This window comes from Charadrius vociferus, unplaced genomic scaffold, assembly GCF_000708025.1.
Source record: "Charadrius vociferus isolate BGI_N301 unplaced genomic scaffold, ASM70802v2 scaffold377, whole genome shotgun sequence".
In the NCBI taxonomy this organism is placed as follows: Eukaryota; Metazoa; Chordata; class Aves; order Charadriiformes; family Charadriidae; genus Charadrius; species Charadrius vociferus.
The window spans coordinates 1,711,344-1,729,596 of NW_009649456.1; the positions used below are offsets into that span (position 1 = coordinate 1,711,344).

The following is an 18,253-nucleotide window of genomic DNA, read 5'->3' on the forward strand; positions in this document are numbered from 1 at the left end:
TTTGTATGTATGAGCCCTGGAAGTGATATGAGCAGATGCAGTGCAGCTTACACGATGCACATAACTGTTGTGGCTCTGTCCTATGAAGAGACAAATTCTGTCACAGTAAGACTAATTCAATTATCTTATGTTTTAGAACAAATAATACATACTGGCTTTTGCTGAAATAACAGTAGGAGGAGTATATTTGAAATTTACTTTCTGTATTGTAATTTTGTTGTATGCTTTATAAACGTATTTCACCGGAAAGGACATTCTTGTATATCTCTTTTGTCAAAGGAATATAGGAATGTGCAGGTTCATGCATCAAATACAGAGGTTCAGATATGATTTCTGGATTAAATCCTTCATTCACCAGGTGCATTTTCTGATGCTTGAAAGTTGTAGTAATTTGCATAGCATCCTAAAAAAGAAATAATTCATGTAAAGTGCAATATGCTATTTCAGCCTATATCTGTGAAAATATGATGCAGTTACTGAATAAAATGGATCTTACTATTTTACTATAGAATGTCTTCAGTTAAACAGATTGATCTGATTCACAGATGTGGTGAAATCTAAATCTAAATGTGGCTTTTATTTCTTATTCATTTCTCTATCAAAGCCACATGTAACCTTGCAAGTTTCCGATTCAAAATAAGCATTTTCTTTAACTTTCATTAGTGGAACTGATCACAAAATCTGTAGTTTATGGGACACTTGGTGATGCCCTGCAGAGAGCTTTCTGATTTTATGGTACCTGATCTCCTCTGATTCCAACTGCTAACCTTCATTTTAGACATTAAAGACGCATAGGTTAAATGTCTTCCTGTGTTATTTTTCTGTGTAAGCAGTTGATGTACAGCAGTTATTCAAATGCCAATTCATAAACAAGTTGGTCTGCACACAATAGTCAGTGTATCAGAGCAGAAGTGGTATATAAAATAATCTAATTTAAAATGTGGCTCACATTAAGGGAAAAGTTTAAAACACACCATTCTCAAGCATTCTTATTACAGTGTTTTCAATGTAGTCAACACTTTCTTTTAATTCTCATACTGAAACAGGCTACTTTTCAGTTCTTACTTATTTCTGTCTCTTGATCTGTAACATGCCTGATTTCTTCTTCACACTGCTACTCCATTTCCACAACTCCCAGATCATTTAGTCTTTGGCTTCTGAGCTAAGACTGCTGATAAGTTTGCCAGTTCATTCTCTCTTTTGGCAGCCCTTATGATAGGAACTACACTTAGACCACCAAGTCATTTCACACAGACCGTGAATAGCTGCCAGATGGTAATAGTGTTCAATCATTACCAAGTGTGATTGCTTCAATTTGAATAGGTAGCATGAATTTGTCTTGGTAATTTTTTTAAAAGTTGCAATTATAAGATTAAAAGTTTAATAAAGACAGATATTAAAGATTTTCAAAGTGTATTACGAATACAGATTGCTGAGATTTTCTGTTTAAGTGATCCCCTGATGTTATTTTAATAAAGTCAGTTTTTTCTACATGGAAATATGAGTTCTGAAAAAAACCCACCCCAAAACAGAAACAAAACCTCAAAACAAAACAGAGCACAAGTAGTACAAAACTGAAATCACTCCCTCGATGCTGTTAGAAACCTCTTCCTAGCATCTTCCTGCAAACAAGAAATTAAGTTAGCAAACGTAAAGTGAAAAAGCTATCTCAGAGCCTCGGAGTACCCTGGTTCTTTGCATCGTTGTCCCTGGGCCTCTGTTCTTCTTCTGGAGTCAAGTCAGAGAAGTTGAGAAGAACAACTCTCAGTCTGCCTGGTTTCACAAAATCAGTCAACCATGGTTACAAGTCATATTAGAAAGCGCCTACATATGAACTGCTGAAAAATTTTCAGGGTTGATTTTATCTTAAATCCAATTTTGCATAAGAAATTAATATTTTCATTTGTCACAGTTGATTAGGATGAACTCTTTCTCAAGACACATCTTTTTTTCAGAAGGGACTTAATTTTCTGTCCACTCAGAACACTGCAAGTTCAGCATTCATCCTATTATCCTCCCCTAAGATGTTTTTTTAAAGAAACAATGTTTCTTATAATTTTGATTTTTTGATAAAATTGGTTTTATGTCCTTTAATAAGAATTTACACATGTGTAAATATTCATTAATTAGTAATGATAGTATCTTTTGTACTAAGCTCCCTTCAATGAGCTAAAAAAACCCTTTATTCAGAGATTATATATATGCAAACAGGTTTAATGAGTTCCACATGTAGAGATCCTAGGGCTCCATGTAGATTATCTCCATCTAATGGAACCATAGAGACAAATGTGTTCCCAAGGTTTTTCCCAGAAGAGGGCACTGCTGCCCTGAGGCACCATAGCTAGTATAATCCATACTAAATGCATGTGAGGATACATTGACTTAGTACAGTAACCAATTAGTGAAAAAATAGTTGTTGTCAATCTTTAAACTCTCTTAAAAATTTCACGTCTCTCTCTAAATGTATACATTCTTTTTCTCCTCTTCCTCTGCAGTCTCATTCACTCTGTTATGCTCCCATCTTGTTCTCAATCAAAATTGTGCCTTTCAGACAGTTTGTCAATATTTAGGGAGAGGGAAAACTGCTGAATGCCTCTCAGCATCCCCTAACCACAGAAAACGATCTGCTACACACTTTCAGAAGATGTAATGTGGGGACCTTCCCTGCGCTTTGCAGTTCATGCTCTCCTGTCTTGTTGCAGGTCATCCTGTGGTGAGGTGTAATCCTTGCACTTTTAAGGTATACATGTAAAAAGAATTGTATCCCAGTTCTGCTTTTATACTCTAAAGTACGTGGGTATGTTTTAGTTCTCAGATTATGAGATCTTCACTGTAAAGTATTTATCTTACCATCTGTTTCAAAGAACTCGGTATTTCTTTGATGGTTTGTCAGTAGCAGTGAATAATAATCACTTCAGAAACAACCATATTAGGAAAAGGTTTTAAATGGATCATGTCATCCTTTTATAAGAGGACACTGTTATGTGTAATATTATCCATGTGCATCTCCTTAGTGATCTTTGGCTGGAAGAACACACTTGTTAAAAATGAAGCGCTTTAAAAAAAACCCCAACTTTGCCAAATTATTAATCACAACTAGGTTTTTTAGGTATGAATGGATCCTTAAAGCAAAATATAAGTTTAATTCATCAAATATTTGCTTAACTTCGTAATTATAATAGGAACCATATTTCAAACTAGTGTTACCTTTTGTGTTTCAATTCTTGAAACTGTTTGTAAATTACTTTGGGCATTCCACGATTGTAGAGACCAATTTTCAGGTCAGACAGAAGATAAATACAAGTAGGAGGCAACCGATTTTCTTACCATGATTCTCACAAAGCGTGGTTGGGCATAACTTGGAAGGAATTCCACAACATGCTTGTAAAGTCTTTCTCCATTAAAGCGTTGGTCAGGTTTAAGCACAATAGCGGCCATCCCTGTTCTTCCTTCATAGTCTAAAAGAAATTTAAAATAATATGACAAATAAGAGTGTATATGAGTCTTGTATGATATTTGGAGAGATTTAGAGCAAATATTTGGATATTGTGAAATATCAAAATAGCAGTGCTGAGTGTTTTCCGCTTTCTTCCAAAGACAGATTTGTGACAAATAGGGGAAATGCATCTTAGCAAATTACAAGCTTTAAATTACATTTGACATGAAAACAGAAACCAACCCCTTTTAAAAAAGATGTAATGAACATAGTTCCTGCTTTCTCTTCATTCAAACACAAGCAAAAAAATTCCAAACAGAGAAAACATCTAGATTAGAAGAAATGAGCTGCCACCGTTAAATCTGTCCAGAATGAAAGAGCAGCCTCAAGGTGTGGCCAAGGCACTGGAAAGATAAAATATGAGTGTTCCCTTCTATTTAAAATTAACTTGCAGCAGTTTATTTGGTAATATACTATATAGTTTGGGTTTGGTAATATTTGAGACTTGATTTAATTCAAAAATATGAAAGACTGGTATTTAGATTTTATTAACACTACAACCAAGAAAGAAAGTGATTCTTAAGCTCTTGAGGTTTTGTTTTGATATGCTATTCACTGCCTGAGATTTCAATAGCCCTTCAAGAAGTTCTTGTCAGCTCTAACTGTAGATGAGAATGAGATACGCTTTCCAAGTGAGGTTATAGTTTTTGCATGCCCTCGAGGACACCATTTCTTACAAATGAACCTATTGGCATTTGACAGCCAATTGCTGATCAACCATTCAGATTATGGCCTTTTGTTCATTTTATTTTCATATATCCTCTTTCTTTGAATCCATTGTGTCTCACGTCTCTCAATGCTAAGTAGCAGCTTGTCTCTTGATAGCTTCCTCGTGTAACTAGTTTCTTTTAACACTATACTTTGTTTGCCTTCATCCAAAGGAAACATAGAACAGCTATTCAGTACCACAAGCAAGTTTACCTTCCTCAACCCATTCATTCAATGGATGCATCTTCTAAGCGGTTTTCCACCTCATCTTGTAATTTAGTTTTTCATCATGGTATTATATATTTTTATGAATTACCATATGTAATTGGGAACATTCCAATTACAAAATAATAATGTCTTCTAGGACTGTACTTACAAGATAGTGACAGGTGTTTTCAGTCATGTCATCTTTTAATATGCCCCCTGTTTTACCATTTTTCAGATGAAAGCCTGTAGCCTAAGAGCAGTATTCTGTAGTTTGTAACTTTGTACTTCTCACATCTGTGTTACAAGTTTTAATTCATCCTAATGTTTCTGCCATTCATTACAAAATTTCAACATCATGTTTATTAAATGCACAATTTTATTGAAACTGAAATTTCAAAGTACTCTAGGAAAGCCTGAATTGCCAAGTTGATTCCATTTATTTCCTTACATATAAGTATGCATTCTGTTGCAAGAACAGAAAGTACAGAGTATGAAATTACTGTTTTCATTTTATATTCTCAAACTATAGGAAATGTCTTACTTTTTATGCTTACACCGTAAACGTTAACTTCTTGGACAAAATCCATCATACCGATGATCTCCGCGACTTCTACAGTGGCAACATTTTCTCCTTTCCACCTGTTGAAAATATTTTTTAAAAGGACATAGATATTAGCTAAAAAATTTTTATTCTACACGTTGCTATATATGATGGAGCACTGCTTTTAATGTGAACTGCTGTTATTCTTAACTGAAGACTGTAGGCAGATAAATCCTCTTCTGATTTAGTGCCATCTCATATGAGACCTGAAGCTTAAAAGAAATAGAAGTGTCATTTGACTCAAATTTGAAAAATTCTACTGTGTTGGTGTGAACTTTGGTGGACTTTGATTGTGATCCTTAATTTTTCTGTTAAAACAAAATTGATATTCATCAAGTTCAAATCTGACTTGTGTCTTCCAGTCCTGTATATGTATGATTTCTTCCAAGTTGACTGGATTTCCTGTTAACTCTGTACTGTACCTGAAAGTGTCTCCCACCCGATCACTGAAGTAGAGAAAGCCATCCTCATCCCTCAGTAGGAGGTCTCCTGTGTTAAAATACACATCTCCTTTCACAAAAACATTGCGCAGGAGTTTCTTCTCTGAGGCTTCATTATTTCCAGCATATCCAGAAAAAGGGGCATCCTGAGTAACTCGAACAACTAGAAGACCAGGTTTACCTGCAGGCCATGCAAAGGGGATGCAAAAAAAACATATTTACAGTGAGCTATTTAGAACATAAAATACCATATTAAAAATGTTTTGGAAAGCCCCATCTGTTTTACTCATCTTATGGCTACATTTCCATAACTATTTCCTGAACAGCAGAAATGAGTGAGTGGAAGAGGGAGCATAATTTTGCTTCCTTCTCTTCTGAAAAGCTAGACCTTAGGAAAGAGCTTTTTGGAGTACAGTGTACCTCACTTACCCTGAAAAAGCATTTGCCTGATGAAAGGATGACTATTCTGTCATTTGAAAAGGATGCTGTTAGGCAAACAATACACATGGGTGCAAAACACAGTGCCTGGCCTCTTGTGCTTTACATTTTCCTGGAGGACAGGGTTACTACTACTCCCAGCTCTGTGCTGGTGTGGAAACACGAGTTGTAAGCCATAATGTGCCTGGGCCTCTGAATGTCAAGGAGTCCCTGGAGGCTGCAGCATATTCCTACTGGGCATCACTCATTGTTGCTGACGGTAAAAGTCCCATTTATATCAAGGGCAAAAATTCCATTGACTTCACTGAAATTGGCTCAGGATACCCTTCGAAAATGCTTTTTTATTATTCTGTATCTATGATAGGTAATGTCTTATTTCTCAGTCTGCTCCTGAGGTTAAAAGACATTTCCTTTCCATCTTCTAAAGTTTTTTGTTATTTTTCCATCAACGGAGACGTGGAGATGTTTTCAAACAAATAATTTTCTCCATAGCTGTGTATCTGGCTCTTATATTAAATCCTCATTATTGTTTTGAACTCTAATGTGGAAAGTGGAAGGAAAGCTTGTGTTACCGTTCAGAAGAGGAGCTGGCTTCAGTGCAAATAGGATATATGTTTTATACCAAAAGGAAAACCAAACCAAAAATGTTGAATTGAAAAAAAAAAAGGTGTCCTAAGCCCCAGTCAATTTTACAGAATGATTCTCTATTCCATTTTGGGAATTTACTGTCATTTACTGTCATACTACTCACATTACCTCGAGCGATGACTTCAGAGTTATCTAAATAGTATGTGTAACCACCTGCAAATTTTTTCTAGTAGTGTTATGAAACTGGACATTTTATCAATTTCCCTGAGAAACCAAGAATTTATGTCCAGTTTATAATGTAACTGTAATGAGGAAGCAAGCTTTTTTAAAGAAAAAAATAATCATTGGTTTGCTTGATATAGATATTATCAGCAAATAATATATTATGAGAAATAATTAATAATTGGTACTTTGGTTTCCAGTACTACTATCAGAATGTAACATATTATCAGAAATAACTAATAATAATTGCTGTTTTGATGACCAGTACTACTATGTGTCATTGAGATCTGACATGAGGATGAAAAATATAGGCTGTACTAGCCTCTGTTTTGTCCTCTGGAATTTTATCTCAATGATAGTTGTGTCTACATGCTAAAACTAGTGATGGTCAATATGTTTTTCACACAACTGTTAGCACTGACACACATGGATTCATGTGTGTGTACACAGACACAGATATTTAATGTGACTTTAGTAAAATGCAGTGCTATGTCTTTTGTGAGAGTCAGTTTTCAGGATTTTTCTCAAAGATATTCTCAGCTGCGAGGCCATCCTCTTTTCAGTCTGGGACCTTGAGCTCTTTGGATAGGAGTATTCCATTATAAGTACGAGTTTGGAGATCCTATGCAACTCTAGGTACTAAATAGTTAAACCTGTTTTGGTCACTAAATGTAAAAATATGAAAAATGTTATGCAGATTTTGAAATAGTACTGTTCTTCATCAGAACTTTAAATTTGGAAATAAGACAGCATCTGTAAACATCTGGTCTCAGAACACAGTGTATCTAGGAATTACTGTGTCCATTTTATTTGGAAAAAAAGCAGCAGTAAGAAATCTGTTTTTCTCAGGAATATGAACAAGTTTTAACAGGTGAGAATAAAAGCATTCTGAGGCCTGGAAATTGGTTATGTTCTTATATTATTGAATTTTTGGATATATTATAAATATTTGGATGTGTTATTGGGTATAATAGCAATAGATCCCTATTTGAGTCTATTGACAATGTATTTCTCCTGTGTCATTCTCAAGTTCTAAGTGTATGTCAAGAATCTGTTGCTCACAGAACAGTAAGTTAATCTTTGCCCCAAAATATCACCATCTAAGCTGAGACATCTGCTAGTTAATAGATAACTAACGTTTTTCCTTACCTATGGGTGCTTTCTTACACCTTCCATTTTCATCCTTCATAAGTTCTTGTTTCCAGACATCATATTTCAACAACTCAAAAGAATGTAGGAACTAAACAAAGAAAGTGAATAGGCATAGTTAAAAACCTCACTTTCTTATTCACTTTCCGGTTGTTCTGATTAAAATTGCGTTGAATTAATGGATAGTACCCTATTGAATTTGGAAGATTTGTAATAGCTTGAAATATACTGACAGTATTCTGAGAAGCAATTGTCAGAAAGTGTTCATAGCATGGTAAAAAACATGAAGTATACCCATACAGATGAAGTGTTCATCTCCTTTATCGATAAAAAGAAATCCATTGTTTTAGAGTGTGGTCATATTCAAATAATAAAGCAAAACAGTGCTTTTGATCAAATTGTCACTTTTGCTTTAAAACTACCATCCATTTATAAGTAGAAGCTTAACATTACTGGAATGCAAATCAAGAAGATTTTCTGACAAAAAAATGCAAATTAAGTTTACAGACGTGAAAAATTACTTGAGCCAGAACAAAGTGGGAACTTTCAGCTCAATGGTTTGATTTAGGCTTTCCTGCCTTCATTCCCTGTCTGCATAGTTACAATTGCTAAAAGATCAAAAGCATTGCAGAGTTGTTATTATGTCCATGGGAAGGCATTTTTGGCATCTCAGGTTGAAAGCAGAAATCATTTGGAAGTCATTAATCTGGTTTTGATGTTAACTGATCTGAATTTTTAGTATCAATTGAACAGTCTTTCACTGTAGTATAATGTTCATGATACACAGAGCGTCTGTATAAATAGGAAAAGCATTTGAGACTGTCAAGGCATTTTTATGGGTGGAAGATGTATATCCTCAATAAGAGTTTCAACAGTAGTCATCTATATAAATTTTATAGTTCAGATATCTTGAGATTTTTATTTTTCTCATTTATTTGCTGAGAATTTAGAATTTCTTTGCTTTACTTATCTTATTTCAGAGAACGAAGTGTGACGCTGGTTTTAATAAGAGAAGATGCAGTCAAAGAGTAAATTTCATCCAGAATATATATCTCCTGATTCATACCAAAAGTCAAATCAAAACTAATTTCTGCTTCATCACTTAATATCTGTGGGTTTTCAGGTTGATGAGTAAACTTCAACAAAAACATCATTAATCAGTCCTGTGGACAGATAGTTCTATACAGTTAGGGTTTGGGTTTTTTTTTTTTCTTGTATTCTGAGGAAAAAGTTGGATACCCGAAGCAGTAGTTTCAGCTTCTATGGACTTGTTCTGTCTATTTATTCTAGGATCATAATATACGTACAGCGACTACAGTCAAGTAAGGGGCTAAGAATAAGGTTTCTGTTTCCTTAACCAATTTTTTCTACATCTGGACTGTAGTAAGCAGGTTCTTCCTTGTACAGTTTCCCACTCTTTATAGTTTCTGCCTTTCATCTGGTTTTTTTTTTTGGTTGGCTGATTAATTGGTTGGTTGGTTGATTTGGTTACATTTACCTTTGAGAAGGTGCCAGCACGGCCCACAGCTCCTATTTTATTAGTATAGTTCAAGAAACCAAGATTTCCTTCTGTGGATCCGTAGAATTCAAATATTTTAATCGGGCCAAACCTCATCAAAAATTCTTTCCAGACAGCAGGTCTGATACCATTTCCTAGAGCAATCCGCACTTTGTGAACTCTGTCCTCTTCTTTCTGTGAACAGCCAAAAAGAAATATTCTGCTGCTGAGAGTGGGTCTAAATACCTAACCTAAAAATTTCTAATAGAACTGTTTTCCTTTAGAAACTTCCTCTTTGAGTAAAATACTTCACAGAAGGGTATTTGTTTTGTAAAAATCAAAGAGAAAATCATCAGAATTCTTGTTGGTCTGAGACTGAAGGATCTTTGTAAGGTGAAAAGTTTATTCCTATAGTTCTTCCTTGTATTTTCACTTATAAATTCTATAACTGAGATGTATATTAGAAAATTTAAAAGAGTTAGTTTATCTTGAAAAATAAGCTTTCAGTAGGTGCCGTTTCCCATAGAATGGAAATTCCTCTCTGAAACAAAGAAATGAATTTTCCTGCATAAATAAAGTTGTGTCTTAGAAAACACTTGTGACACTCTATGGTCAGTTCTACACGTAATGATATTTGGTAGTAAATTTCACACATCTGACATGTTGCCTAAGGAACCTGAAGAATTAGCAGAAGCTGCTTACCATATCTCATATGCTTAGGTGCACTTTTTAATCTTAAATCCAAATTCAGAAAAGATGGTAATCAAATCTGCAGTCAAAATGTAGTTGTTAATGTGTTATTGTTACATGTCAATTATGTCATTGTTGTGCCAAACTACTCAAATGCTTATTTTTACATAAAAGTTTTCTGCATTGGGCCAGACTGCTCAGCACCCTATATGTAGGACTATAGTCAAGACTGCCTATGGAAAAGCCCCCACTTTTTTTGGAGATGTAGTTGGGATTGAGTAAGTTACTGCCATGGCTGAATGACAACAGAAAATAAAATTATTTCAGGTCCACAGGAATGGTTTCTTCAAACCAAATAAATTAATTTTATTTCCATTTTGGTGTTTTTTTTTAAACTTTAATAATCGTAAAAATATGTTTGATTTCTAAATTATATTACAATGATTTCAAAGTGGAACATTGCCTAAGAATTACACTGAAATATTTCAGCAGAACCAGTGTGTCAAATTTTTCACCTCTAAAAATATTCACGTAAAATTGTTTTCTGAACTTTGGATTCAAGCAGGTTCATTTGATACAGAACTGCATTTTATGGCAGATTAATTATGTACCACAATTAGTCTAATGCAGACTAAACTTCACTTGTTAAAAACAGGATAGGAGACTTCCCTGCTTCTGCTAAATGAGCTCTGTTTTCTTTTGCAGTTTTAATGGTAAACCTGAATGAATAGCATGGTTTGATCACATGTATGTGATCACAGGCTGATTGGGAGAGTTACTTCATGCCTAATATTTCCCTTCTTCAGCACTTGGTCTTCAGGATGAAATAATGGATTTTAATATTATTTTTTTCAAAATAGCTGGTGAGACTCTAGGACTTACAGTAAATCTCAGGAGCTTCAAGAAGCATGGGAGAAACTGTTATGCTTACCGCTTCATTCCTGGTATAACAGTCTGCAGGACTCCCCTGCATTACCTTGAATTTTAAAATATCTTCATTTTAAAAGTTGTATGGTTCTCTTTAAAGACATTCCTCGACATGCATTCTGGGGTTTTTTGTTACCTTCTGTGGGGTACAGTGTTTAAAATTTAATTCCAATAGGTACATGGATGCTGGGTAGGCTTTCTGTTGACAGAGAGTAGTCTCTAGAGTCTCTGTCTACATCAAGAAATCCAGGAGTGCCTCCTAGTTCCCAAACCCATGTTCTTTCTCAATTTCAGTGTCAGACCTAGGCATGCTCTGTGAAAGGAAGTAAGGACAGACATCCCCGATATGACCTAAGGCATACTCCAACAGGTCCCTCATCTAGGTAGCCCTAGTCCTGGGCAACACCAGGACTGCTGTGCTCTGGCATGCCACAGCACAAGGAGTCTAGGTGAAATGTAGCTGCCTGGCTTATCAGCCTGCACAGGTTTCTTTCACTGTGGCAGAACCTGTGTGATACACTACAGGTTACATGTATTATACTTCAGTAAGATACCTGATCTTGACAGGACTCTGTGTTTACCCTGATCCAATTCTGTTGGCATCCTCAGCTTCCTCAACTCAGCTAGACCATGTTTCTGTTTTTCTCTCTTCTTACCAGTTGCCAGTTAAATATCAATATCTTCTCTGTTAAATTCTTGTTATTGGGCCAAGTAAAGAAAGTTCTTCCTGCGTTTTCCTGCAGGAGAAACTTTTACACAACTAGTTTGGCCTAGCTAATTATTCCTTTGTTTTTTGATCCGTGGACTATTGACATAATGTTTGTACAGACTTGAGTTCTGGCCAACAGCTTTCCTGCCTTGTTCCCTCTAATACCTTTTTGTCTTTGACCCCTCTCCTACATCCGGACCACACAATAATAGGTCTCTGTTCAAACCAGCTGGTGGATTCTCTCAGATGTTCCCTTTTTACTAGTTCTTGTGCCAATCTCTTAACCAGTGCAGTTGGAGATCATTTAAACCTTGTGCTTGTACGTGATGTTTTCTGTGGTAGGTAGGAATACTTGTCACCTCCCTTCAGTAACTGCCCAACTCCCAAATATAAAATTAAGGAAATTAACCAATCTTTTCCACCATCACTAAGAAATAAGCGTTGCAATATAATAAATATTTTCAGGCTTGCTTGTCTGCTGCTGCTCTGTTCAGTGACATCTTACTTTTGTCCTAAATCTGATCATGGTTTAGGTCCCACATTCTTCCAGACTGTTATCCCAGGGGCGACCAAAATTTTTCACCACACTATTAGTACTATGGTGTTATACATATAAGTTTATCATCATATACACAACCATGGAACAAAATGTGCCTTTGAAACACCTCTTCAGAAAAAAAATTAAACTAACAAAAGCTCATACAGCAGTTTCAAAGCTGTACAAAAATTAATTATCAGCCATTGAATACTGAATAGAGTAACCTTTTCTTAATAAGTAACTACTTTGGAACAGTACAGTGCAGGTGGTTAATCATTTAATCTGGTTCATGCTCTTGTTTGATCATTGAGCCTGATAAAGCTTTTACTGCTTATAGCTTTTCCCTACTGACCTGCCTCTTGCCTAGCACTCAGATGAAAAGCTGACAAGCTTGGCTTTACAGAGGAATTTATGTTAGTGTCTGGGCATAACTGTCCCACCCTGCCAGACCTGTTTTCTGTGTAACCACTACATTTGCTGATATATAATTGATTGCTATTGTAGAACTACAAGGAAGACAAGAACCAAATTTTGCATACACTGGGAAAAAACTATCAAACATTAAAAATAGTGTACCATTGAGAAATGGGTGAATCTATAAGACTGGTAAAATACATGTTTGCTATATTTTCAAGTTGCATTTGCAAACAAGAACTTACGCTGGGCTGGTTACAGAGGTAGCGACAGAGTTCTCCTATGTACAAAAACACTGTAACATTGTATTTTCTACAGTCATTCCAAAACTGGCTTGCAGAGAATTTCTTCTTCAAAATACAAGTTGCTCCTAGGTGATGAAAACACAAGAAAATTCAAAATAACCTTAAAAGCTATCTTATATTCTACTACTAGTGTTAAAAATATGATGTGACTCTCGTAATTCAATTAATGATAAATTCAGCTATTTAAATAAATTCTTAGCTATTTCTGGCAAGATCTTGGTGTTAAATGTGACTAGCACAATGGAGCTTTGCTGCTTTTTCTGAATAGTAACTAAAAACTTAAAGTATCAGAAACAGTAGAAGCAAACCTTTTAGCTGTCTTCAGGTGTTAGGAATAGGTCAAAGCCTAACCATTTTGTTTCTGTCAAGATGGTTGCTGGTGTAACTCTGAAAAAAGAGAGCTTGGCATGGGGAAGAGGGTAGCTCACAGCTTCTGTATTTGTGTGAGAAGCGGTGGAAGGGAAACTGACTTAGAGTCTCTATTGTTTCTATCGCACTCCACTTTTCCTGTTTCTAGTGAACTCATCATCCTCAATTTTTTGTTTCTATGCCTCTGAAGTTCCTTCAGAGCTTTCCATTCCAAAAGCCACCTCATCCTAGACCTCTCTTGTCTACCACCCTGTCCCTTTTCCCCTTTCTTCTGAGCATTGTCAGCCAAGTATTTACAAATTTCCGTATTTCTCTTTTCCAAAATTCCTTTTTCGCCTGAGTCCTGTTTGTCCCACATAAAGCTTCCGAGTGCCTCCCAAGTTCTAAATCCTTTCTAGTCCACTTACTCCTAGCTTGCCAGTTCCTCCCTCACCCAGTTACTGTCTCATGCAAGATTGAAGCCCTCTCAGAACTCTTCAGCATGACTCACGTCAAAGCCTTGTCATTTGAATCCCAGCCCCCCCAGAGTCCCATGTGAATGGCCCACCTAAGAAAGCTGTTGGTCTACTTTTTCTGTTCCAAGGGAAATCATAGCTTCAAACCTTTGCATAGCCTACTTTTCCCATCCCTTTTTTGTTTCTGTTAGGCAGCAGCAGTCTTGTTTTCAGTTGCTCTAGCCCAGCATGCCTGCCCATGCTGTTCCTGAAGAAACAAAGCACTGCAATGGCTTTTAAAACAGTCCCGATATATACTTATCATACCAAAATCCAACTTCTGGTCAAGACTCTAAAGACAAGAAAGGAGGGCACACCTGAAGAAAAATCTCATTGCTAGCCCTCTACAAATAACTCCCATTATCACAATCAAATGGGGAGTCTATGTCGTTCTTCCTTTCCTTCACTTTAATATCATGAATCTAATTCTGTAGGTGTTACTCAAATATTTGACTCAAAAAGCTCCAAGACACATTTAGTTGACCTTATTCTGAAGGTCAGTTAAAGCTTCCACAATGCATTTGTACCTTCTGACACTCAAAATCAAGCCTGACATCTCATATGCCTATGGGAATGCCCTTTTTGACTTTTGGTGGAAGATACAGATATGATTTCAGGTTAAACCTGCAGAACATATGCAGTTGTATTAGCGATACACAGACCTCAAGCCGTGTTAGATAGGATCTATGCAATAATTGGTGTCTGTTCTAAGCTTCAAAAACTATGCATATATCTTAGATATTGTTTTCACACTGGAGAAGGTGATAAAAACAAGAAAATAACAAAAGTCTGTTGATGAACATAATATTTGAATTACTTGCCAAACTGAGTTAATCACCAAATAATAAAATTTTACAGAATTCTCAAGTTAATGAAACTTCACTAGAAGTGAATATTACCTAATTCAATGCATCCGCTGATGCCAAGAAGAGAAGCACTGATGTGGTACAAAGGAAGAGTGAGATACATAACATCCTGAGAAACTGCACCACACTGAGTAAATAATAAGCAGGCAGATAGAGCTCTTAGATGAGTGATGATAGCAGCTTTTGGGAAACCTGAAAGGGAGAAGAGCAAATAATTATTAATGTACTGCTTGCATTAATAATTTTGTTGCAAATAGAATTATGTATGGAATGTACAGGGAGAATTATCGTTTCTTCTGAGTCTGTCCGTCCTGTCTTTCAGTCTTTGCCTCATGAGTATATCTTCTTAGTCTCTCAGATTTTTCAGTCTTTTTGCCTATAAGGCTATTTAATCCTCTCGTCTGCTTCGTCTGGGGGAGAAAGACTACAGGTGATTGCAGACTAACTGTGCACACAGGGTTCCCTTACCACAATGCGAGTATGGGAAAGCTGCTGAGTGGCCACTGTGCCACTCATCTGCTATGTGCAATGGGAATAACTTTTACAAAGTTGTTTGGCTTGACTAGAGGAAGGATTCCCCTTTCCTTCCCCATGAGGTAAGGTGAAGCTTCATTATTCAGGTCAGTCTCAGAGGAAAAGTTTTCTCCCAAGGCCCAGGCAGCTGTACTGCCCATATTTCTTTTTAGTATAGACCCGTGAAGTTCTGTCACTATGGAATTTGAGCCACTGGTAGAGGCTGACTTTATTGACCTTAAATTTAAGAAATAAAGTTCAGCCATGGAATATCTATGTGAAAGTTCCCTAACTGGGATTACACCCTTGTTATGCCAAGGCAAAAATGGTTTAAAGTTTACTATGCCTGTAACTAAATGCATTCCTCCTTATCTTGACTTAAAAATACAAGTTCTGCCTTTTTGTGTGCCTGCCTTGTTGCTAATATTATACCACCTTTATTTTCAGAGAGTTGAAGTTGTACTTTGTTAGTACACATCCTCACCTGTACTTCCCGATGTGAAGATATACATAGCTGTGTCTCTTGTGTTTTTGACAACTTTGAGGTGAGATGGAACAGGTTGATCTGGCACCTTGTCTAGTTTGTCTGGTATAGTGTGAACATGCTGGAAAGGAGAACTGGTGCTCATCAGCCAGACAGCAACATTATTTTCCAAGAGATGAAAAATAAATTCTTTCTCTATTGATCCCAAAATATCTGCCAAGTTAAAAAAAAAATATGCTTATTATTAAAACAATTATCACTGCAGACCTGACTACCTGAATTGGAATTGTACACCCTACCACTGCCTACAGTGAACGTACCACAGCCCACAGCAGGACTAACCGACTTAATGGACAGAGAAAAAAAAAATCATGACATTTAATTTCCCTATACTTCTCATACGGCTTTAATTGTAACAGGTAAAACTCCCTGATCTTATTTGATGGCACTAATATATAGGATTTAATTTAACTGGTATGTTATAACATTTGTTTTAAAACTTGGTATGCATACCAACTAATGAGCCCTCATGGGTTCATATGGAATTATGGAAGTATTGCCAACCTGTATTGAAGATGGGAGAAGAGGAGGAGAAAGGTTAAATAAATTGCTGAGTATTACATAATGTGCCAGTAAGAGGGCCAAAATTACAGCTAAACACGCTGTACTCTGCTCCAAGCAATACTACCTTGGCACTACTACTTTAAAGTAGTTCTAAAGTAACCATAAATCTGTATGTGAAAATTTTGAGCTGAAGGAAATGACCACTAACAAAGGGAATCTGAGTCTTCCTGTAGTCAGTGGAGTTCTATCTACATAAGCCAGTATATAGAAATGGAAATGAGGCTAAAGTATCTCCCCAAGCTGTTCACTTGCTGATGCATGATTTTTTCTGCTGGTACATTGTCCAGTACTCGAAGAGTTTTGGATTTAAGACTTTTATTGTACTAATTAATGCCACATATTCTTGGGGCTTATACACTTGAAATTTAAACAAGACTGTATCTTTCCCCTCTTTTTTAACAGCATCTGTATATGTATATATGAAGTGCTCACAGCTTTAAATGGCTCTGATTTTATATTTTTGATAAAAAGCATAAGGCAGTAGAAATTCAGTAGTAAGTCAAACACAATACAGAACTTACCTTCTCCTATCACTAATGCTTTTGCTGCACATGTATTAACGCAGTGCAGGAAAGATCTAGAATGGATGTTGAAGTTGAGAAAAGCCACCACACAGCCCAGCTTGGCCAGCGCAAACCAGACATGGATGAAGTCAGGTCCATTACCCATCAGCAGGGCCACAGTGTCACCTTTTTTCAGATTCCCATACTGTAGCAAAACCTGTGCCACTCTGTTACTCCTTCTGTCCACATCCTGATAGGTGTGCACCTTCCCTTCATAGATGAGGAATGGCTTGTGGGGAATCTTTGCCACTCTATGCATGAAAAGGTCAATTATGGAAAGAATTCCAGTGCTCGCCCGTTTCTTTAGCATTGCTTTTAACCTCTTCCGCCTCAAAAAGTAGATCAGATCTTGCCAGAAGTATGGGAAAAAGATCTTCAGAGACACACACAGCACCACTATTCCTCCAGCAATTGTTGAAAGCCACATGTGTAGCATGCTTGGGGGAAAATAATAGATCAGTTATTTCAGAGATGTAAAATGCAATACATTAATATAATTAATGATTAGTTTTATGACAGACACTGGAAGTTAATAAGCTAATTGCAATTCCACCAATAAATCTGAGAACTTTTAGAAATACAGTACTGGAGTTTACTAGAATACAAAGGACCAGAATGATACAAAAAAGAAAAAGGGAATAAAGAGCAAAAAACATGCAGTTTGTAAGAATGGAGGAGTTCATTCAGAGTAAAGAATGTGGCCAGGATGGCAGTAGAATGAAAAAGACGTTGACAGTTAAATACAAGATGGAAATTTAGAAATTTTAGAAGTATCCAAAGAACAAATATATGTATGCATATGTAATAAAAGAGCAGCTCAAAAATGAAAGCGTGGCATTAATTGCATACAAACATATAAACCAGGTTAAAGTATGTAATGCATAACTTTTTAGAGTTCTAAACAGAAATTTTAAACCCATCACTTTCTGAACTCTTTAATTTGTAAAGTGACATTCTTAGTTATCCTGAAGGCTGCAGATTATTCTTGTTTATTACGTCATGTCTCAGGCCAATTTTTTTTGCTTTTATATATTAAAAAATGAAAGTAGCTACAAGTTTACTCTTACAATAGATATTCCATTAAAACATCTTGTGTTTCACTTCATATGGCTCCCTCATTGACTTTCTGGCTTTCTCAGAATATTGCTATTTACTGGCCAAGAACACAAACAGAGGACCTCGTGACTTTCATGGCTATTAAGTTCTCCTCCACTGTGACTTGGAAACGTTTACTAATTTTTCTTTGCCACATGTACAAGCATGCAAGATTCACTATAGCTCCAGACAGTAAATTTAGCTCTGGGGGAAGTCTAAATGGCAGTTTTTAAACTGAACCAATAAACACATAGACATAATCTTAAGAGAAAATAAATAAAAGGGATGATGATGTAAGACTTGGCTCAGACCTAG

At 36.1% G+C, this 18,253-nt stretch overlaps 1 protein-coding gene across 1 annotated transcript; it reads right to left on the reverse strand.

Moving 5' to 3' along the window:
• Positions 1 to 226: 226 nt before the first annotated feature.
• On the reverse strand, positions 227 to 17,279 carry LOC104290589 (long-chain fatty acid transport protein 6-like). Its single transcript, XM_009889701.1, has 10 exons — positions 16,802 to 17,279; positions 15,657 to 15,869; positions 14,693 to 14,851; positions 12,871 to 12,995; positions 9,348 to 9,542; positions 7,850 to 7,940; positions 5,435 to 5,633; positions 4,953 to 5,050; positions 3,328 to 3,458; positions 227 to 403 (listed from the first exon to the last, which is right to left on the reverse strand). Exons 1-10 carry the CDS (start codon positions 17,277 to 17,279, stop codon positions 227 to 229), a joined length of 1,866 nt encoding a protein of 621 aa, XP_009888003.1.
• Positions 17,280 to 18,253: the final 974 nt, after the last annotated feature.

Excerpts from the sequence above, each read along its gene's own strand:
- LOC104290589 (XM_009889701.1), bottom strand. The coding sequence starts at position 17,279 with ATGCTACACATGTGGCTTTCAACAATTGCTGGAGGAATAGTGGTGCTG. Across the intron at positions 7,941-9,347 it reads GTGCTGGCACCTTCTCAAAG|TTCCTACATTCTTTTGAGTT; the intron begins GTAAATGTAACC and ends TTCTTTGTTTAG. Across the intron at positions 5,634-7,849 it reads GTGTAAGAAAGCACCCATAG|GTAAACCTGGTCTTCTAGTT; the intron begins GTAAGGAAAAAC and ends CATGGCCTGCAG.